The sequence below is a fragment of the Xenopus tropicalis genome, chromosome 7 (assembly GCF_000004195.4).
Source record: "Xenopus tropicalis strain Nigerian chromosome 7, UCB_Xtro_10.0, whole genome shotgun sequence".
NCBI classification, from domain to species: Eukaryota; Metazoa; Chordata; class Amphibia; order Anura; family Pipidae; genus Xenopus; species Xenopus tropicalis.
Genome location: NC_030683.2, coordinates 44,977,703 through 44,994,259, shown reverse-complemented (window position 1 = coordinate 44,994,259; position 16,557 = coordinate 44,977,703). Strand labels below are relative to the sequence as shown.

General features: G+C 37.1%; 1 protein-coding gene across 31 annotated transcripts in view; it reads left to right on the top strand.

Annotated features, from left to right (window-relative positions):
* The window catches only part of camk2g (calcium/calmodulin dependent protein kinase (CaM kinase) II gamma), a 172,767-nt gene that overhangs the window by 71,190 nt on the left and 85,020 nt on the right, over positions 1-16,557 (top strand). For all 31 annotated transcript variants that reach the window (XM_012965995.3, XM_012965993.3, XM_012965990.3 and 28 more), the window contains exons 3-4: positions 4,520-4,579; positions 16,192-16,246. In XM_012965995.3, coding sequence (XP_012821449.1) covers positions 4,520-4,579; positions 16,192-16,246 — 115 coding nt within the window. The remainder of the gene's footprint in view (positions 1-4,519; positions 4,580-16,191; positions 16,247-16,557) is intronic.

The following is a 16,557-nucleotide window of genomic DNA, read 5'->3' as shown; positions in this document are numbered from 1 at the left end:
GCACCAAAAACAACAAGTACTTTTGAAAAAATTAAACCCAACAGTTAAAAAACACAATGATTTTGAATAAAGCGAATAAAGAATACTTATCCCTTTTTTGTTGAATTGAAAAGCAAGTTGATTCAACCAGCCACCATCCTGTTAGTAAGCCAAAAAACAGAAACATTCTGTACAATGGTACGTTCAATGGTGTTTTACTGAGTTTATCTGTTATCTGCTATGTAACCTGTGCCATTTAGCCTTATTTAAGTTTGAATGGCTACCCACCTTGCTACAAAGTAGCTTTGTTTATATAAACATGCCGGTTTTACCAGTGCAGGGAAACAGTACATAATATTTACATTTTTTTGGCACACTTTAATTTTTTAGCTTTACTGTCCTAAGCACATTTTATCAGCCATAGATCAGATAAGCCATTTAAAAAGAAAGATGATTCTTATCTATAAACATTTCTTGTATCTGTTCTTCTTCTGTTTTATGGATCCATGACAGCTTCTTTTGTTTACTGATAATTGCTCATGTTTCCATACTTATGCTAGCCATTGTTGATGGGAATTGTAGTTAATCAAGATTTTTACCAATTACTACTAGTCGCGTGTTACTTTTATATTGGGCAGTGTTTTGTTTCTGGAAAGAAGAGATATTGCTTCATATTTTTTTCACTGTATGTAAGTAATTCACTATATATCTGTGCAATTTTCTGTCTGTGTTTTTTTCCCATAGCAAAGCTTGTCCCACCTATGCTTTTTGTAATTTTCTTGTCTGCATGTCAATGCTTGTGCCTCATTTGATGTGTAAATAGGAGCTTTCTAGCAGTTCCAAGAACATCAATAGCTGCAGTTAAATGTAGCCTCTCGTTGCTGTCACTCTAGCATGGATCCATTTGTCTTTGTGCATTCCCCAGGCCCCACTGTATGTATTTTTAATGTGACGCATCACAGATTTCAAACAAAAGTCCAACACTTATTTTTTTCATTTATTTTTACCCTTTTTACTTTGTGCCAAAGCCATTGCCCAGATTTGGCCTTTTACTTGATACATGGAATTCCCTCTAGTGCTTACTCTCATTGTGAGCTTGCAGAATTCAGACACTGCAGTAGCTTTTGCTGCACAGCAGTCAATTCGGAATATCGAAGAAACTTCTGCCTCATGTCTCTTTCTCATCGGTGGTGATAAATTGAGCTGCAAGCAAGGAAATTACTGTAAGGCAATGCTCCCTTCATCCACAGTTATGTAAAATAGTGCTCTACTCTTAAACAAAACTAATAAGTTACATGTCATATAGAAATGTGCCTGGTGTACATGTCATACAGATATAAATGAACAATACTTGAGTGCAACAACAGAAATTCATATTACTCTGAATTATTATCTGATAATTATATGGCATAAAAATGTCATTATTAGTTACTAGTGATGTAATTTTGTTAAGAGGTAATTAGTTGAATAGGATTTTTGCATCTGGGTATCACCAGGAGAGAGGAAAGAAGTAAAATGGAACCATAGAATTAATGTCAGCTTGGACTTGCTGATAATTCCAGGGTTCCTTTATTGGGTTGCACCAGTAACTACAAAAAACTTAGGCCAAGTAAATCAGATTAATGTTGTTATCAATGATGTGTGCCAAAAGTGATGCATTTGAAATGTAAAATCTTGGAAAACAGATTGCTGCACTGCAACTTCCACATGAACACACAGATCTGCAGGCTGTACCCCTGTTTGTAAATCTAAGTAACTAGCTGTTGACACTGGCATTCAGCTGTTACTAGTAAGATCCAGTCAGTTTTGCCTGGCCTATGGCCTGTGGATCAGTTGTTAAGGCTGCTTACAAATGATTTACAATCACACTGGTTGTACCACATATTAGTGTAGCCAATTAAAAAGGTAGTAATTTTGAATCCGCTATGCAGTATTCCATGTACAGAATTCAGATTACAGTAATGACAGACCCTTTGTAAGACTGGGCCTTGCTTCCTTTGTTTGTTAGGAAATGTTAACATAATAGGAGAGCGGTGAGATTTTCTAAGGAACATTGTTCCTGTCAGTACTTAATGGCTAGGCAAGTCTATAATTTTATATTTAGCAGCTCCCTAGAAACTGCTAGTCAAAGAAAAAATAAATAAACACACCTCTTTTTAGTTTGATATAATAAAAAAAAAACAAAGAACTGGCTATAACAGGATATAATATATTTATATACAGAGTGTTTAGATAATAAATATTATCTGACACTAAACTAATTTCAGGCATGTCAGTAACATTTTCTAGAAACCCGTTATCCAGAAAGCTTCCAAAACTTTACAGGAAGGCCATCTCCCATAGACTCTATTTTAAACAAATAACTGGATAACAGGTCCCATACCTGTAATTAAATTGCACTTATCATTTTGTTTTGTGGTCTCAAAATTACTGTTTAAATATATTATTTGCTAGGTTTTTCTTTTGCAGAAAATAGGGAAAATATTTCATTTTATATGCTGAAAGAACAGCAAGCTGCTCAGCCTTGCACATTAATATATAACAAATGGGTCTTGCACTAATTTAACAAACCAGGGTTACAAAATTAAAATAGAATCAGAGTGCCTTGCTCGCATGAGCTTACAATCATATATAATCTGCCCAATTGTCCGAGAAAGAGGATTTCCCAAGACTTTATCTAAGTGTTTGTCTTCATGTTTGTTTGCTAATCTGAGATATGTAAACTAACTTAATCAAATGCCTATTAGTTTAGCTTTTCACTCTCCTGACATAACTAATTGTTGTTGAGAAGCACAGAATAGTGTATCTATTACCCGCAAAGAATGTGCCATGGCAGCACACAAGGGAGGTCTTGGGACTTAAGAGTGACACATGAGACCAAGGGTTTCTTTTTAAAGAGCAATGTATGACTCTTAAATGTCGCTTCACACCCATTCACGGAGAGTGTGGACAACCTTTAGGCACAGACTGCTTGTTGCTATACCCGGAAAGGGTCAGCCCCTCTCCCTTACTCCAGGAGACATAGGTTGCTTGGTTGCCTTAGAGACCAAATGGTGTTAATCCTCCCGCCTGACCTTGGACAGCAAGCATAGCTACCTCAACCTTTTCTCTCAATACAAGACCTCTTTTATAGGCACAGGACTTTAATGCAAACTTGTAAATTATTCTTTTATAAGTTTCACTTCATTGACTGAACATAAATACTGTCATTGCTTTTTCTTCTTTGCTGCTCAGAGATTTTATTTACTCTCTATTATGTTGTTTGTGTCAGCTAGGAGGTGTGGAGTAAATACTCCACTCCACTCCAGTGCACTGTATTTGATATTGTTGCCATCTTCTATAGGGTCTCCACCTTCTTTTAGTTCTGTTCTTCTGGCCCATGCGCAGCAGAATGAAAGCTGACCTTAGAAATGAAGAGCAGGCTCTTTCACTCTAGTGTGCATGTCCACGCCCCGGTGAACAGAAGAGAGAAGAGGACAAATTATTAGGCTAATGAACTTCTGCAGAAATACCCCAGGCTGGTACAGTTTTTGCCCCCAAAATGAATTACGTCATGGGCCCTGCATGGTACAATATTTCCAAGCACTTCTGTTGTATGAGTGCTATAGGGACCTTTATTGGGTAGGACACTTTGTATGACTTTTGAAAAACAAAGTGACTAAAATACCTTCCCACTGGCGATTCACTTTATTGCTGGTGGGAATGCATATTGGGGACATTAGTCACCTGTGGTACCCGAGATTTAACTGTGGGAGACTACACAGAGTACAGAGAACAAGGAATCCACCAGATTTCAATGAGATTTACAAAGAAACAACACCTGCCTTTAAGGAAAAACACTTTTTGAATAGTATTTTATATTTTTAATATAGGGCCAGAATATTCTACAATGAGAAAGAGATTATACATCAGGAATTTCCTAATAAAAGATCATGTATGAGCACTGGTCTGTTAAGAGGATGAAATTCAGTTGATTGCACTGATCTGATCATTATTACCAATCAGTCTAAATAAAGGATAGTAGTAATACTGTGCTTGAATCACTTGGAGATCCAATCCAGACTATTTGATATATTGCCATCTCTTCATGTAAATAAAATATGCACTTTCCAGTCAGTGACTATCATTGATGATCAGACATACCGTACGTTAACTCTCATATTCCACTCCTGTCTTTACCAAGATCAACAACTACTGACGTAAAATTGATATGGTTGCCATAAAATGTTACTATTTGTCTTGAAAAAAAGACACATATAACTGCAGTTTTCATTTTAGTTTTTTAAATATTAGAATCTTGATGCTAGAGAAAGATAACTAGCCTACTTTGTAGAAAAGGGTTAATGTAGAGATGTTATTATTCCTGCTCTTAGACAGCAATAATTAATATCTAGGTACTAGTAGGTAATTTTTTTTAGCTTGTATTGAATTTATGTCTCTATCTTCCTTGTGTTGAAGACCTACAGCTATTGATTTGAGCACTGTTTACTGCTTCAGTATAATTTGATTGCTAATCCATACCTTCATTTTACTCTTGCAGACCACCAGAAATTGGAGCGGGAGGCTCGGATTTGCCGGCTTTTGAAACACCCTAACATTGGTAAATATGTGTTCTCATTTTGAATGTGCAAGTCTTCTATAAAGCCTAATGTAATATTCTAGTGTGCATGAATTTTTGTAAGAACAACCAAGTAAAACTGTTAAAGAAAAAAATGCAGAATTTGGTTATCATGCAACGGCATCAGTCTACTGGTAAATTAAATGGAATATATGACTGAATGTATTGATCTTGTAGATTGAAATGTACACAGATCATATATGGAAAAAATAAAGTGCTTTTTAATTAAATGATAGGTAGTATAGAATGATTTAAAAGCCAATTGAAATGCTCCATTATTATCTATGAAATGGATAGTTTAGGAAAGAGAAACAACACTAGTAATATATGTTCTAGCACTTTTCTTCTAATACTATTTAATTCTAATACTAAAGGTTTGTTACTAAAAAGCACATGCCTTGTATTACACAGTTGTATTATTATATATACAGGTATAGGATCTGTTATCCTGAATGCTTGGGACCTGGAGTTTAATAATAAAACAGTAGCTTGTACTTGATGCTAACTAAGCATTAAGTACAAATTAATCCTTATTGGAGGCAAAACAATCTTATTGGGTTTATTAAATGTTTAAATTATTTTTAGGTTCCGGATAACAGGTCCAATACTTGTGAAATGTTTTGACTGAGGCAGTCCTGTTTTAATTGAGAAAGTTTCCATCCTATGGGTAACCTCAGGTGAATATTTTGTAGCACGTGTGCCATTGCTTCCCACACAGGCAAACGTGAATATACGAATCTGCTTGCAATGGTAAAACACTTCAGCATAATCACGCAGAAATGCAAAAGACGTCCCTCATGTGAAGCAGATTTCAGTTAAAGGGGAAGGAAAGGCTAAGTCACTTGGGGGTGCTAAAATGTTAAGCACCCCCAAGTGACTTGAATCGCTTACCTCGTACCCCGGGCTGGTGCCCCTATTAGGAGAAAACCGCACCAGCCCTGGGCACCTGGGGCGAAGCGCTTCCTCCTTCCTTTCCCCTAGACTCCGAGTCTGGCGCATGCGCAGTAGAGTGAAAAAGCCGACTTCTCTGTTAAAGTTCGGCTTTTCACTCTACTGCGCATGCGCGCGCAGCGTGAAAGGAAGGAGGAAGCGATTGCTGCTACCCCGGGCTGGTGCTGTTTTCTCCATACAGGGGCACCAGCCCGGGGTAGAAGGTAAGCGATCTAAGTCACTTGGGGGTGCCTAACATTTTGGCACCCCCAAGTGACTTAGCCTTTCCTTCTTCTTTAAGAGACAAATTTTGTGTAACAGTGTCTGTTATGATCTCATAAAAGTTTCTGACAGTCAAGGCTGTTTTTAATAAATTGACACATTTATCAAAGCAGTTTAGATGTGTCAGTTAGCCCTGTTTTGAGTAATCTTAAATTATTTTTACAAGGAGGTATTTGTGCTCACCAGAGCAGTAGGGGTGAGCATGAATACCCATCTTCAGTTGTTAATTACCAGTACAAATCACATTCAGAAGCAATTATTTTTTGTGCTGGAATTAATTGTTCCAACTTGGAAAATAAATTAAGTTGCTATCTTTTTGCAGGCAAGAGTTCCTTTCGGGAAAATTATACAACTAATGGTAAATTGGCCCCTTAACATCTTGTTATACAGTATAGGAAATGTATAAACATTTAACTATGTGTTATGCTGGGGCAGCTTTAATTAAATCCTATTCAGAAGAAAAAACAGTCATGTAAATTGAATATAGCAGAAGGAGGGCTCCTATCTCAAAGGTTCAAATGTATTTACAGCCATTTCATCAAAATTTACCAAATAATTTTGGACATCCACTCAGCTTGGGAAAGTACCATTTCAAAAAGGCCTTGAGGTGTGGATGCATCCATTTGCAGAAAGTGGCAGTTAATGGCCTGAAAACGCACATTAATACTTTGAACATGTAAATACCCCATGCATATTCAGTCCTATGGATGCAAAATTAATACAATTATTGTGACACAGACTTCTCTTCTAAGGCTGCTCTTTATTACTGGCTTGTTCACATGTTTAAATGTTGCCCATGCTGGGAAGGTTTGTCAGAAGAGTCTGGGCAGATCACATGCAGGGACAATTATGCCCCCACACCACCCTGAGTTGGCCACTCTACCCCTTGTACTTACCTTTTTCAGTACTCAGAGTTACCAGGGATGCCCTTTTGCTCCCCCGAAGGCATGAATATTCATGCACAGAATGCATGTAACTGGCTAAATTTATAAATATGAAAACATAATAATATTTGGTTGCACATTTATAAATAGAATAAGTATTGACATATTTTATTCTTAAAGCTGATTAAGTTTTGTGCTGTGGAAAGGCACCAGTATCCGTATAGCTTTTAACAACTGTGTTTGTCAGTTTTTAGCTGAGGGCATTAGAGTCAATCAGTGTAAGAAACGGTATGAAAATAAGATTTTGACATGCTTGCCTGCTAATATCCGAACAGTTTCGATACAAATCAATTGTATTAATTTAATTTGTTTTAAAGTGTCATCCTCTGGGTTTTATTCAAGTTTTTTACAAGTGTTTTAAATATTTGCTTTGTTTCCAATAATCAAACCAATTTATGTGCAAGTGTCAGCATTTCTAAAGCACACACTGACAGCAAGTTAAGTTTATGGGATACTTTCTAGTATCTGCCCTGGATGCTCTACTCGCCTATGATGGGAAAGATAAGCCGTCAATCAAGAAAGCCTCAAATGCAAGCTTTAATTTAGTTGACCAAAATTATGGCAGACACCAATTGTCCATAAACAATCTAGCCATGAGCCAGCCAGAAGAAGAGAATGTGAGGGGCCATACATAATATGGGGGTTGTCATTGTGTGTCATAAATGATCTGAACACAAGAATTAAAGAAAAGGTGTGGCTTCTCAACACTGCCAATACACAGTGTACTGATTGACATGGTGCATTGACAGATGAAATTTAAAACCTGCTCAGTTCCTGAACCACCTGATATCCATAGTATATGCATCTCACAGAGATTCCAACCCACACCCAGAATTATCTGGGGGCATTTTGGCCATGGATGTCACACTTCTGGCTCTGCCCTTGTCCCACTTCTGCCGTGTTCATGCTCAATTTCTTTGAATGAAATCAGAGGATTTTGGGTGATGACTGTACCGTAGCATTAAGATATAGCATTCATCACTTTAGCTGCCTATTTTTCATAAAATTATGTTTATTTCTGTAGTTTTTCTCATTCACCTCCCATAAATGTATTTTCCTTACTCCGTATATGTAAAACTTGGGAAAACTATACACCTGAACCTGGTCTGTTAAGAATATATTGCATAAAGCGTATGTAAAACACTCTCTCATATAAATAACACCTTTTAAATAGAATATATATTATGTATTTTTGACAACTATACATGAAAATGGACATAGCTGTGTCTTTCAGTCCAACACTTTTCAGTGTAACCTGTTAGTTACACTGGTGCTAACATTCAGAGAACCAAATCTGGGCGCGATATGGTCACACCCAAGGTATGCCCTGTTAAGTCCTGCCTGACCTCATTTTTTTGCTCCATGCACTTCAGGTGTATAAATATGGGTGATTTACTTAAAAACTGTGAAGGCTTACAGGACCTTATGTTTGTTTCCTTTTAGGTCTCCGTTAGTGAGCACACATAGCATCATAACATGATGGCTTAAAGGAACAGAAAAAGGGAAAGATGTATTGATATATGCATGCAAATGTAATAATCACTAAAAATGTATAGTTTTTATGTAACAAAAACACCATGGCTCTGCCATTAACAAGGCATTTAACATGCATTTAAGTGTTTTAGCATAATAGTCTAAAATTAGAATTTCTATTTTGAGACACTTGCGCAGAATCTCTTTAAAGGGAAACTAAAGCTGGCCATACATTTACAGATCTGCTTGGCGGCCTCTACAAACAAGTGGATCTGTCAATGTATGGCCAACTTTTGGCAACATGCCCACCTTGTGGCTGATATCGTATCGTTCCCTCAAGCCAAACAATAGGATACAGTCGAACAAGACGAGGACTGCATCAATGCCCTGATGCACTACTTGTCTTGACAGGATTGACATCTGCCTGATTTTCCGCCAGATATCGTTTGTGCAGGCCTGTCTAAAAAGCCCCATAAATGCTTTTTAGACAGGCCCCATACGTGCTTTTATCGGCCCGGGCATGGCCACCTTTATTATGTTTGGCTTAGTTCAGGGCAGACCTAGAACATTGTCTTATCACCTTTTATTAAGAATCTAGAATTTAAAGAATGTCCTTAAGAAAAATAATTTAATTGTGTAATCTGCATCCCAGACAGAGATCTTTTAAGGGAGGTTCAAATATAAATTCCTGGCGGAGGCCTTAATGCATGCGTTATCAGTAATATATTTACAGTGATAATAGATTTTATACCTAAATTAGTACAAGCCACAAAGGGGTCTTGCATGCTAGATTTAGCTATTTATTTGCAGCCATAGAAGCTTGTGTGGCCCTGACAAAAACAGATTTGCTTGTACTTACCTTTTTGATGGTCATCTATATAAACTATATACTTTTCATTTGCAGTTGAAAATTTAGGTTCATTAGTGCTTATTACAAAGAGGTCAGCACAGCAGTGATACAGTGTAAAAGTGATTATTGATTATATATATTTTAAATTTTGTGTACACATACACACAACCAACACACACCACTTCCATGTTAGTTGGTAGTGAGAGTCCTAGGGGCTGATTTACTAACCCACGAATCCGACCCGAATTGGAAAAGTTCCGACTTGAAAACGAACATTTTGCGACTTTTTCGTATGTTTTGCGATTTTTTCGGCGTCATTACGAATTTTTCGTTACCAATACGATTTTTGCGTAAAAACGCGAGTTTTTCGTAGCCTTTACGAAAGTTGCGTAAAATCTTGCGATTTTTCCGTAGCGTTAAAAAACTTACGCGAAAAGTTGCGCCTTTTTCGTAGCGTTAAAACTTAAAAGGTGCGAAGTTTTGCGTAAGTTTTAACGTTACGAAAAAAGCGCAACTTTCGTAATGGCTACGAAAAACTCGCGTTTTTACGCAAAAATCGTATTGGTAACGAACAATTCGTAAAGACGCCGAAAAAATCGCAAAACATACGAAAAAATCGCAAAATACCGATCTTTACGAAAATAACGCAATCGGACTCATTTCGACCCGTTCGTGGGTTAGTAAATCAGCCCTTTAGTGTTTAAAATCTGTTTTGTAGAGTATAGGGCTTTACTTTTAGGATGAAGACACACAGAGCTACTAGTAGCAGCTACTTGTCACAGCTACTAAACCCCCAGAAAATATCCTGCCATAGACAATACTAAGAATTTCCTCTGTAATTATCAGCATTGTCTATTTTTGTAGCCATGACAAGTAGCTGCTATAATAGTAGCTCTGTGTGTCTTTACCCTTACGGGTTGACATTATGGGCTGTGAAAGTAAAGGCCCTTGTTAAAGTTAAAGGATTTTTGATTACACTATTTGAGTGCACTATTTGTAGTTTGATACAAGAATGTGTTCTGTTTAACACAACTGAAGTAGCATCTTGTTCTTTTTTTTTTTTTTTTTTGGCTACTATTAAAACAAAAGCTCATGCCTGTGAGGGCATCTTAAGCTTTCCCTGCCCTTTAAAACAGCAGTTAGTGAGTCATTACATGGGAATGCCAGAATAAATACAAGCTAAAAATACATACCTACACTTGTATACTGAATGCTAGAGAAGGCAAAAGTTATACGTACATATTTTCATTGCACAGGCATATGTACTCTTCTTTATTCCTGTGGTCTGGGTCATTTAGGTTATTAATGGTCCACTTCTGCTTGATATCTGCTGTTTAAAGGAGAAGAAAAGTTAAGTCACAGGGGGATGGGGTAGTGCCAAATGTTAGGTACCCCCCAGTGAATGTAATCACTTACCTTTTACCCCACACCAGCCTGGGGAAGCTGCAAGCCAGCGATCCTCTTCCTAAAAAGCTGAATTTTAACAAAAAGCCAGCTTTTTCACTCTACTGTGCATGCACAGGCCCTGCAATTCTAATAGAAGAGCGATGGAAGAGGTTTTCTGGCTTGCAGCTCCCCAGTAATTTTTACTGTTTCTTCAGCTTTAAAAGGTATATCCACCCAAAGGGTTAGGTTTTGTATAATTGATCGCTATATAGTAGGGGTCATTTACTTACCTGAGGGTGCAGGAGCGCTAAGGGACGCAAGACTTACAGAACACTTCTTCCCCATGGTTACTGCTCTCTGCGCCAGCTCAAAAATCCGACCCGCAATGTGGGCTGTGTCTACTGCCATTTGTTATCTTGCACCTCTGAATGGCGCACAAGGTAGGGGATGGGAGAGGGATGTCTACGTACCTTCCCCTGCCTATTCCTCAGAGCTGCCATGTACTTATATGTATTCTTACTAATCAGCATTATATTTCAACATTTGTATTCTGCATGTACAGTATATTGGGCCTCAGTCCCAAATTGCAGTAACTGACAGCAGCACAGAACATGTGCAGTGAATCGGCAGAAAAGAAGATGGGGAGCTACAGATGGAGACACAGATATTCATTGCTAAAGGGCTGTGGTTGCCTTGGTCTGATACTGAAGCCCAAGAAATAATGTGCAACATTTCTGCCCTACTTCTTAAGGCAGATGCCAAATGGGGCTGATTCTCAGCATGCAAAAAAGCACAGCCTTCTACTTTGCGTGCACCCAAAACCATTGAACTGGCCTGGTTGCAGACACACGCAGTGGATATCGCATGCTATTATACGTTGTAGTCTAAAACTGCTGATATCTGAAACCACTAAAAATAGAAAATTGCAAAAGTTCTAAGAGGACTAAGCAGAGTAAGTTTACATCAGGTTTTTTTTCTAAGTTTATTAAATCCCTTTTACTTTATGGTAAGTTAGAAGAAGAAATCTTTTTCTGGTGGATTTTGATTTGCCTGTGTGAATTAATGTATTTCTATAGCAAGTTCTTAATTAATACCAGAGTCTCTCCGGTACCCCCTGAACAGCTGTTAAGTAATTCTGGATGTTCCAGTGGAAATAGCGAACAGCTGGCCTGTGAGACCAGCTGATACTGGCAGACACAGCTTACAAAGTGTATCACCTTGCTATTATAGCGGATTTTTATCCTTGCCAACAGCTTTCACGATGATACCCAAGGGCAGATTTAACGACATTCTCATGCCTTTGTTAAATCTCCCATGTTATAAGCATCATAATGCTTTGTGTTTGAGGCCATGCTTTAAGTAAAAGAATATTAAATGTTTGAGACATATTTCATTTCAGAAGTATCTGAGCAAGCATTCTAATATTTTTCATAAGTTTTTTAAATAACTGCTTTCTACATAAAATGTATTTGTCGTATCTAATGTTTTGCTGGTGGCAAAATAATATAATATTATAAATACTAAACAGATAAATGCTCATGAATCCAGCTCATTTGGTTTATAGAAACCTGTCCAAGCTCTAAATCATGAAATAATATTTAAGTTTAATTTTCAATGTTTTGTTTTTAGATGTAACATTTATTTTATAAATGTAAGTGATAGAGTTGAAACTGTCCATTCTAAAGCAAGTTAAGCTTCTCTCCCCTCCTAATTGGAGCAGTGGAGGATGCTGGAGTAAATCAATTAATCTTTACGTCAGTGAGTTAATCTCCAGTCTTTCCACGCTTGTATATCACCTAGCAAATTGGGTTCAGCCAAATTGCATAACACAAGAAGTACCAATTCTAATCGGAACCATGCTACATATGTATTTAAAGTTTTGTGCTTACGTGCATTTTAAGTTCTATGAATGTCTATATATAGTCATCTGTGTGACACGCTGTAAGGGATTGGTCAGAAATGTACTGTATAAACACAAAAGTCTCAGATGTTAGTTCGCTTTTTTTTTTTTTTTTTTTTCAGAATAGAAAAATTAAAAGGAAAGTGCTGAGTCAGAACACATCTTTGAAATACTGCCAGGGGAACAGGGACTAAAACATTGATGTTACTAATTTTATCAACTTTTTCACAGCTTACAGACAGCATGCAGGAACTACATAACCCACAATGCATTGCACTGTGATGTTCCTTTCCTTATGATATCACATGTGCAGGGAATTGTGGGATTTGAAGGATGCAGGCTGAGGACAATTGACTACTGTTAATTTTTTTTTGAGCCTCAAAAAAGTCAGCCAGATTAGCAGGAGGAAAGGGGACTTGGCTTAGTTAACTTTTCTAAAACATAGGGGCAGGTTTATCAAAATGTGAGTTTAGAGCCTAATACATAAAAACTCACCCACATTCTATTCATTCCTATGGGGTTTTTAGAATTGTATTTATAGGTGATGGTTAGAATTCACCATTTGATAAATATGCTTCTAAAAATCCCATAGGAACGAATAGAACGTGGGTGAGTTTTTATGTATTAGGCTCTAAACTCACATTGATAAATGTGCCCCATAGTATTCCATTAAAAATCTTTAAAAGGCTGCATGTTTTTAATTGATGTGTATTGCAAAGTTGCTTGAAATTAGGTTTACTTATATTTCAGGCAAGCAGTATATGACTTCACACAAATATGATTAGCATCAGGGTGAATGAAAGCTTTGCTACAGTAGTATTTATGCAATTTATGCAAATACATGCCTGGGTATTATTTATGCTAATAAGAACACTGAAAGGTTCATATTCTATCCTCATTATGGTCTAGTCAACTATATAATAAGAGAATATCCCTTTGATCAAAGACTCTGAAATTATTGCATAAAAGAAGGGTTGGACTCCAAATAGCCAACAAATCTCGGCGATATGTAAATCGCCGGTGGGATGGCATACGCGGCGCCAAAATCTCTGAAGTCTCCCCGTCTGCCATGGCCCTTACATGTCTCTGGTTCCTTCCAAAAGTGTTGCAGTGCGTAAGCTATAGCACTCGTAGGCTCAACAGACACTTAGGCAGAATATGGTAAAGTATTTAGATCATGTTTGTGGATCTATCCCATTTTCTTCACATCTTTATTAACCTATGTAGACATGACCAACAGGAAAGCATTTTGGCTAGAAAAAGAATTGTGATGTGACCCATAATCTTAGCAATTCTAGGGTGGAACTGGATTTCAATGCAGAATAATTTTGGAGAATGCAGAGGCCGTGCATTTGCAGAAGAGAGGCTCGTTTCCATGACAACAGTTATTAGTTCAAAAAGTATTGACTGTTGTCATAGAAACTGAGGTCTAATTTTCACTGGCCCTAAGTAAATTGAGTTGACAATTTAACAAAGTACAAAACAGTCTCTTTTTTTCAATCATGGCATATATTGCTTTGCATTGGCAAGCAGTGTAATGTGTTTCACATGACAAAAACTAATTTGCAGTTTCTGATTGTCAGCTGAACTTCTGATTCTGGCAGCTCCTTTGCTTCAGTTCCCTTTTGTCTATATTCTTTTAGACAAATGCAGCATTAACATACATCTCTTGTTTATATTACTAAGCAAAATGCTGTCTTAAGAATAAGAGCAAGAAGTAACAGTAGAGAAGTAGTTTTCTTTATGATTATTATTATTATTATTATTATTATTTATGTAGCACCAACAATTCTACATGGCTTTACATAGATTTTACATCATCCACATCTGTCCCTGCTCCAGTGAATCTTACAGTCCAAGCCTTTATCCTATTTTAGATTGTGGAAGGAAACTTACACAGACACAGGCAGCACATACAAATATAGGTTGTCCTATGTGCAGCCCAGACGTATTTTTCTGTTTACGGTATTGTGCATTCTGTACTTGCTTGTTGTGTGTTTTATTTTTTTATTTTGGGGTGATCTAGTATAGGATCATTTTGCCACCAATATCGATTGATACAGCTTAGTTAGGATCAAGAACAAGGTACTTAATTAAAAAAAAAATCCTTAAAATTATTTGCTTAAAATGAAGTCTATAGGAAATTATCTGCCCATTATTCTGAGCTTTCTTGATAAAGGTTTGCCAGATAACTGATCCTGTGCCTGTAATGCATATAGTAATAGCAAAAATATACTTCAAGAGCAATTAGTTCAGAAGGGAAACACAATAGATGGTGATTTTGTTTTTGCCTTGGTCATCTGAATAAGGAGCAGAATTAGAAGTCTTTTTTTCTCCCATAGGATAGCATAGGTTTTTTGCCTGCTTAAAAGGTGGGGAACTGTTTTCGATGAAAAACGTACTGACATGCAGGGAAATGCTTTCAAGCCTAGTCATATTAGACTTTGGCTAAACTTCTTAAGTTTTTTTTTAGAAATGTGAAAAAGTCTTTCCTTTAGGGGCAGCAATTAGAGGTTTATTTGTTACAACCAGATACTCAGTTTATCCTCAGAAAAATCTTTTACTACTGCCTGAATGTAATTATGAACATCCTGTATTGTCCCTTTTCCCTTTAGCCTATGTAATATTGCTAAAAACAAATATTCCACCTTGCATTTGCTGCTAAGTGAAAACAAGCAAGTTTTGTAGTAATGAAGCGTAGGTTTCTCTGCTCACTAATTACCACTTTAACACCTTATTAGCTTCTCGGGTTGTTGATTACACCTTTTGGGTGACACCCACCAACAAGGTTTGACAAGCTAAATAGCTACTTACTGTTATAAAAGCAGTAATGCTCCATTCTCTGGGGAGCTGTCAAATGTAATAGCTTACCAACACCACTGTAATTGCTAATCTGTTTGCTAGGTGTGGCATATACATTTCTTTTGCCTCTAAATTGAATTATATGGCACAAATAAAAGATCTTGTAGAGCTGAAATGTAAACCTCCTCAACCATAGATGGTCTGCACATAATTATGTCTCAGTAGCAGAGTATTACAGATGTTTTCTTATGTAAAACTGCAAAATCAGATACCTTGAGAACCCAAGGTAATTTGTTATTAGCATAAGGCCATTGTGAACTGGAGGATCATAGACAGTATATCTATAATTGTAAGTCAGATCAGCTGGATTTGCTTAATTTTTTTCTCTTGAAGATGTTTTGCTAGTCCACCCGACTGGCTTTCTGAATTCAGTGAGATGACTAGCGAAACGTCTTCAAGGAAAGAAATACAGCAAGTCCAGTTGATTTGACTTACTACTATAGATATACCATATAAATATAAAACAAAAAAAAGAGTGTCGGCACTCATAGGGTTTCCGCAACAAAGGCAGAGAAAATAAAGATTTTTTTAAATGCAGGTGTATTTGTTCTTTTAACTTATTAATACCCTATAATTCTGAGATTAGTATGTAGTAAAGAGAGTGTCTCAAATCAACCTGAGATAGGGTAACATAGAGAATATATAAAGTATATACATAATAGACTCCTTAGGTGCAGCAGGAGATCGGTAGCGCTGTCCACAACTTAGCGCTACCGATCTCCTGCTCAGACTCGAAGGGATACTGTATACATTGGGTGCATACGTCACGCGGGACCACGGATCCGACTACCCACCTGGTAATAAAACTTTTTCCCTGATCCTACAGGAAAATCAAACCTGCCTGATTGAGATATTGCTAATTTTAGGCCAGATATGGGTCAGGTAGACCTGTCAGGGGTGCCCATACATGGGCAGATACACAGTTTTTGGGTGTCTTACTCATTTATCTTTTCTTCTTTGTCTCCAGTGCGTCTCCATGACAGTATTTCAGAAGAGGGCTTTCATTACCTTGTTTTTGATCTGTAAGTATTTCTGAATATTATCAGTTTAAAGTTCAACTGCCTTAGGGGTTTGGGAATTACTTTGTAATGTGTATTCTTGATTATATTCTCATGCCCTTTTGTTTTCAGGTAATAACCTACAGTAACTTATAAATATTGAAAATTTTATACAGCAACACACTGGAATCGTGAAAAGACTGGCAACATTTCAGTCCTTTATTGAGCCTTCAAATCAATGTCACAAACCTCTTCAAGAGTGTAAAGGGGAGTGACATCCATCTATGCATTCACAGGGGGGGTCAAAATGTTCGACAACTTGCTGCAATTTGGCT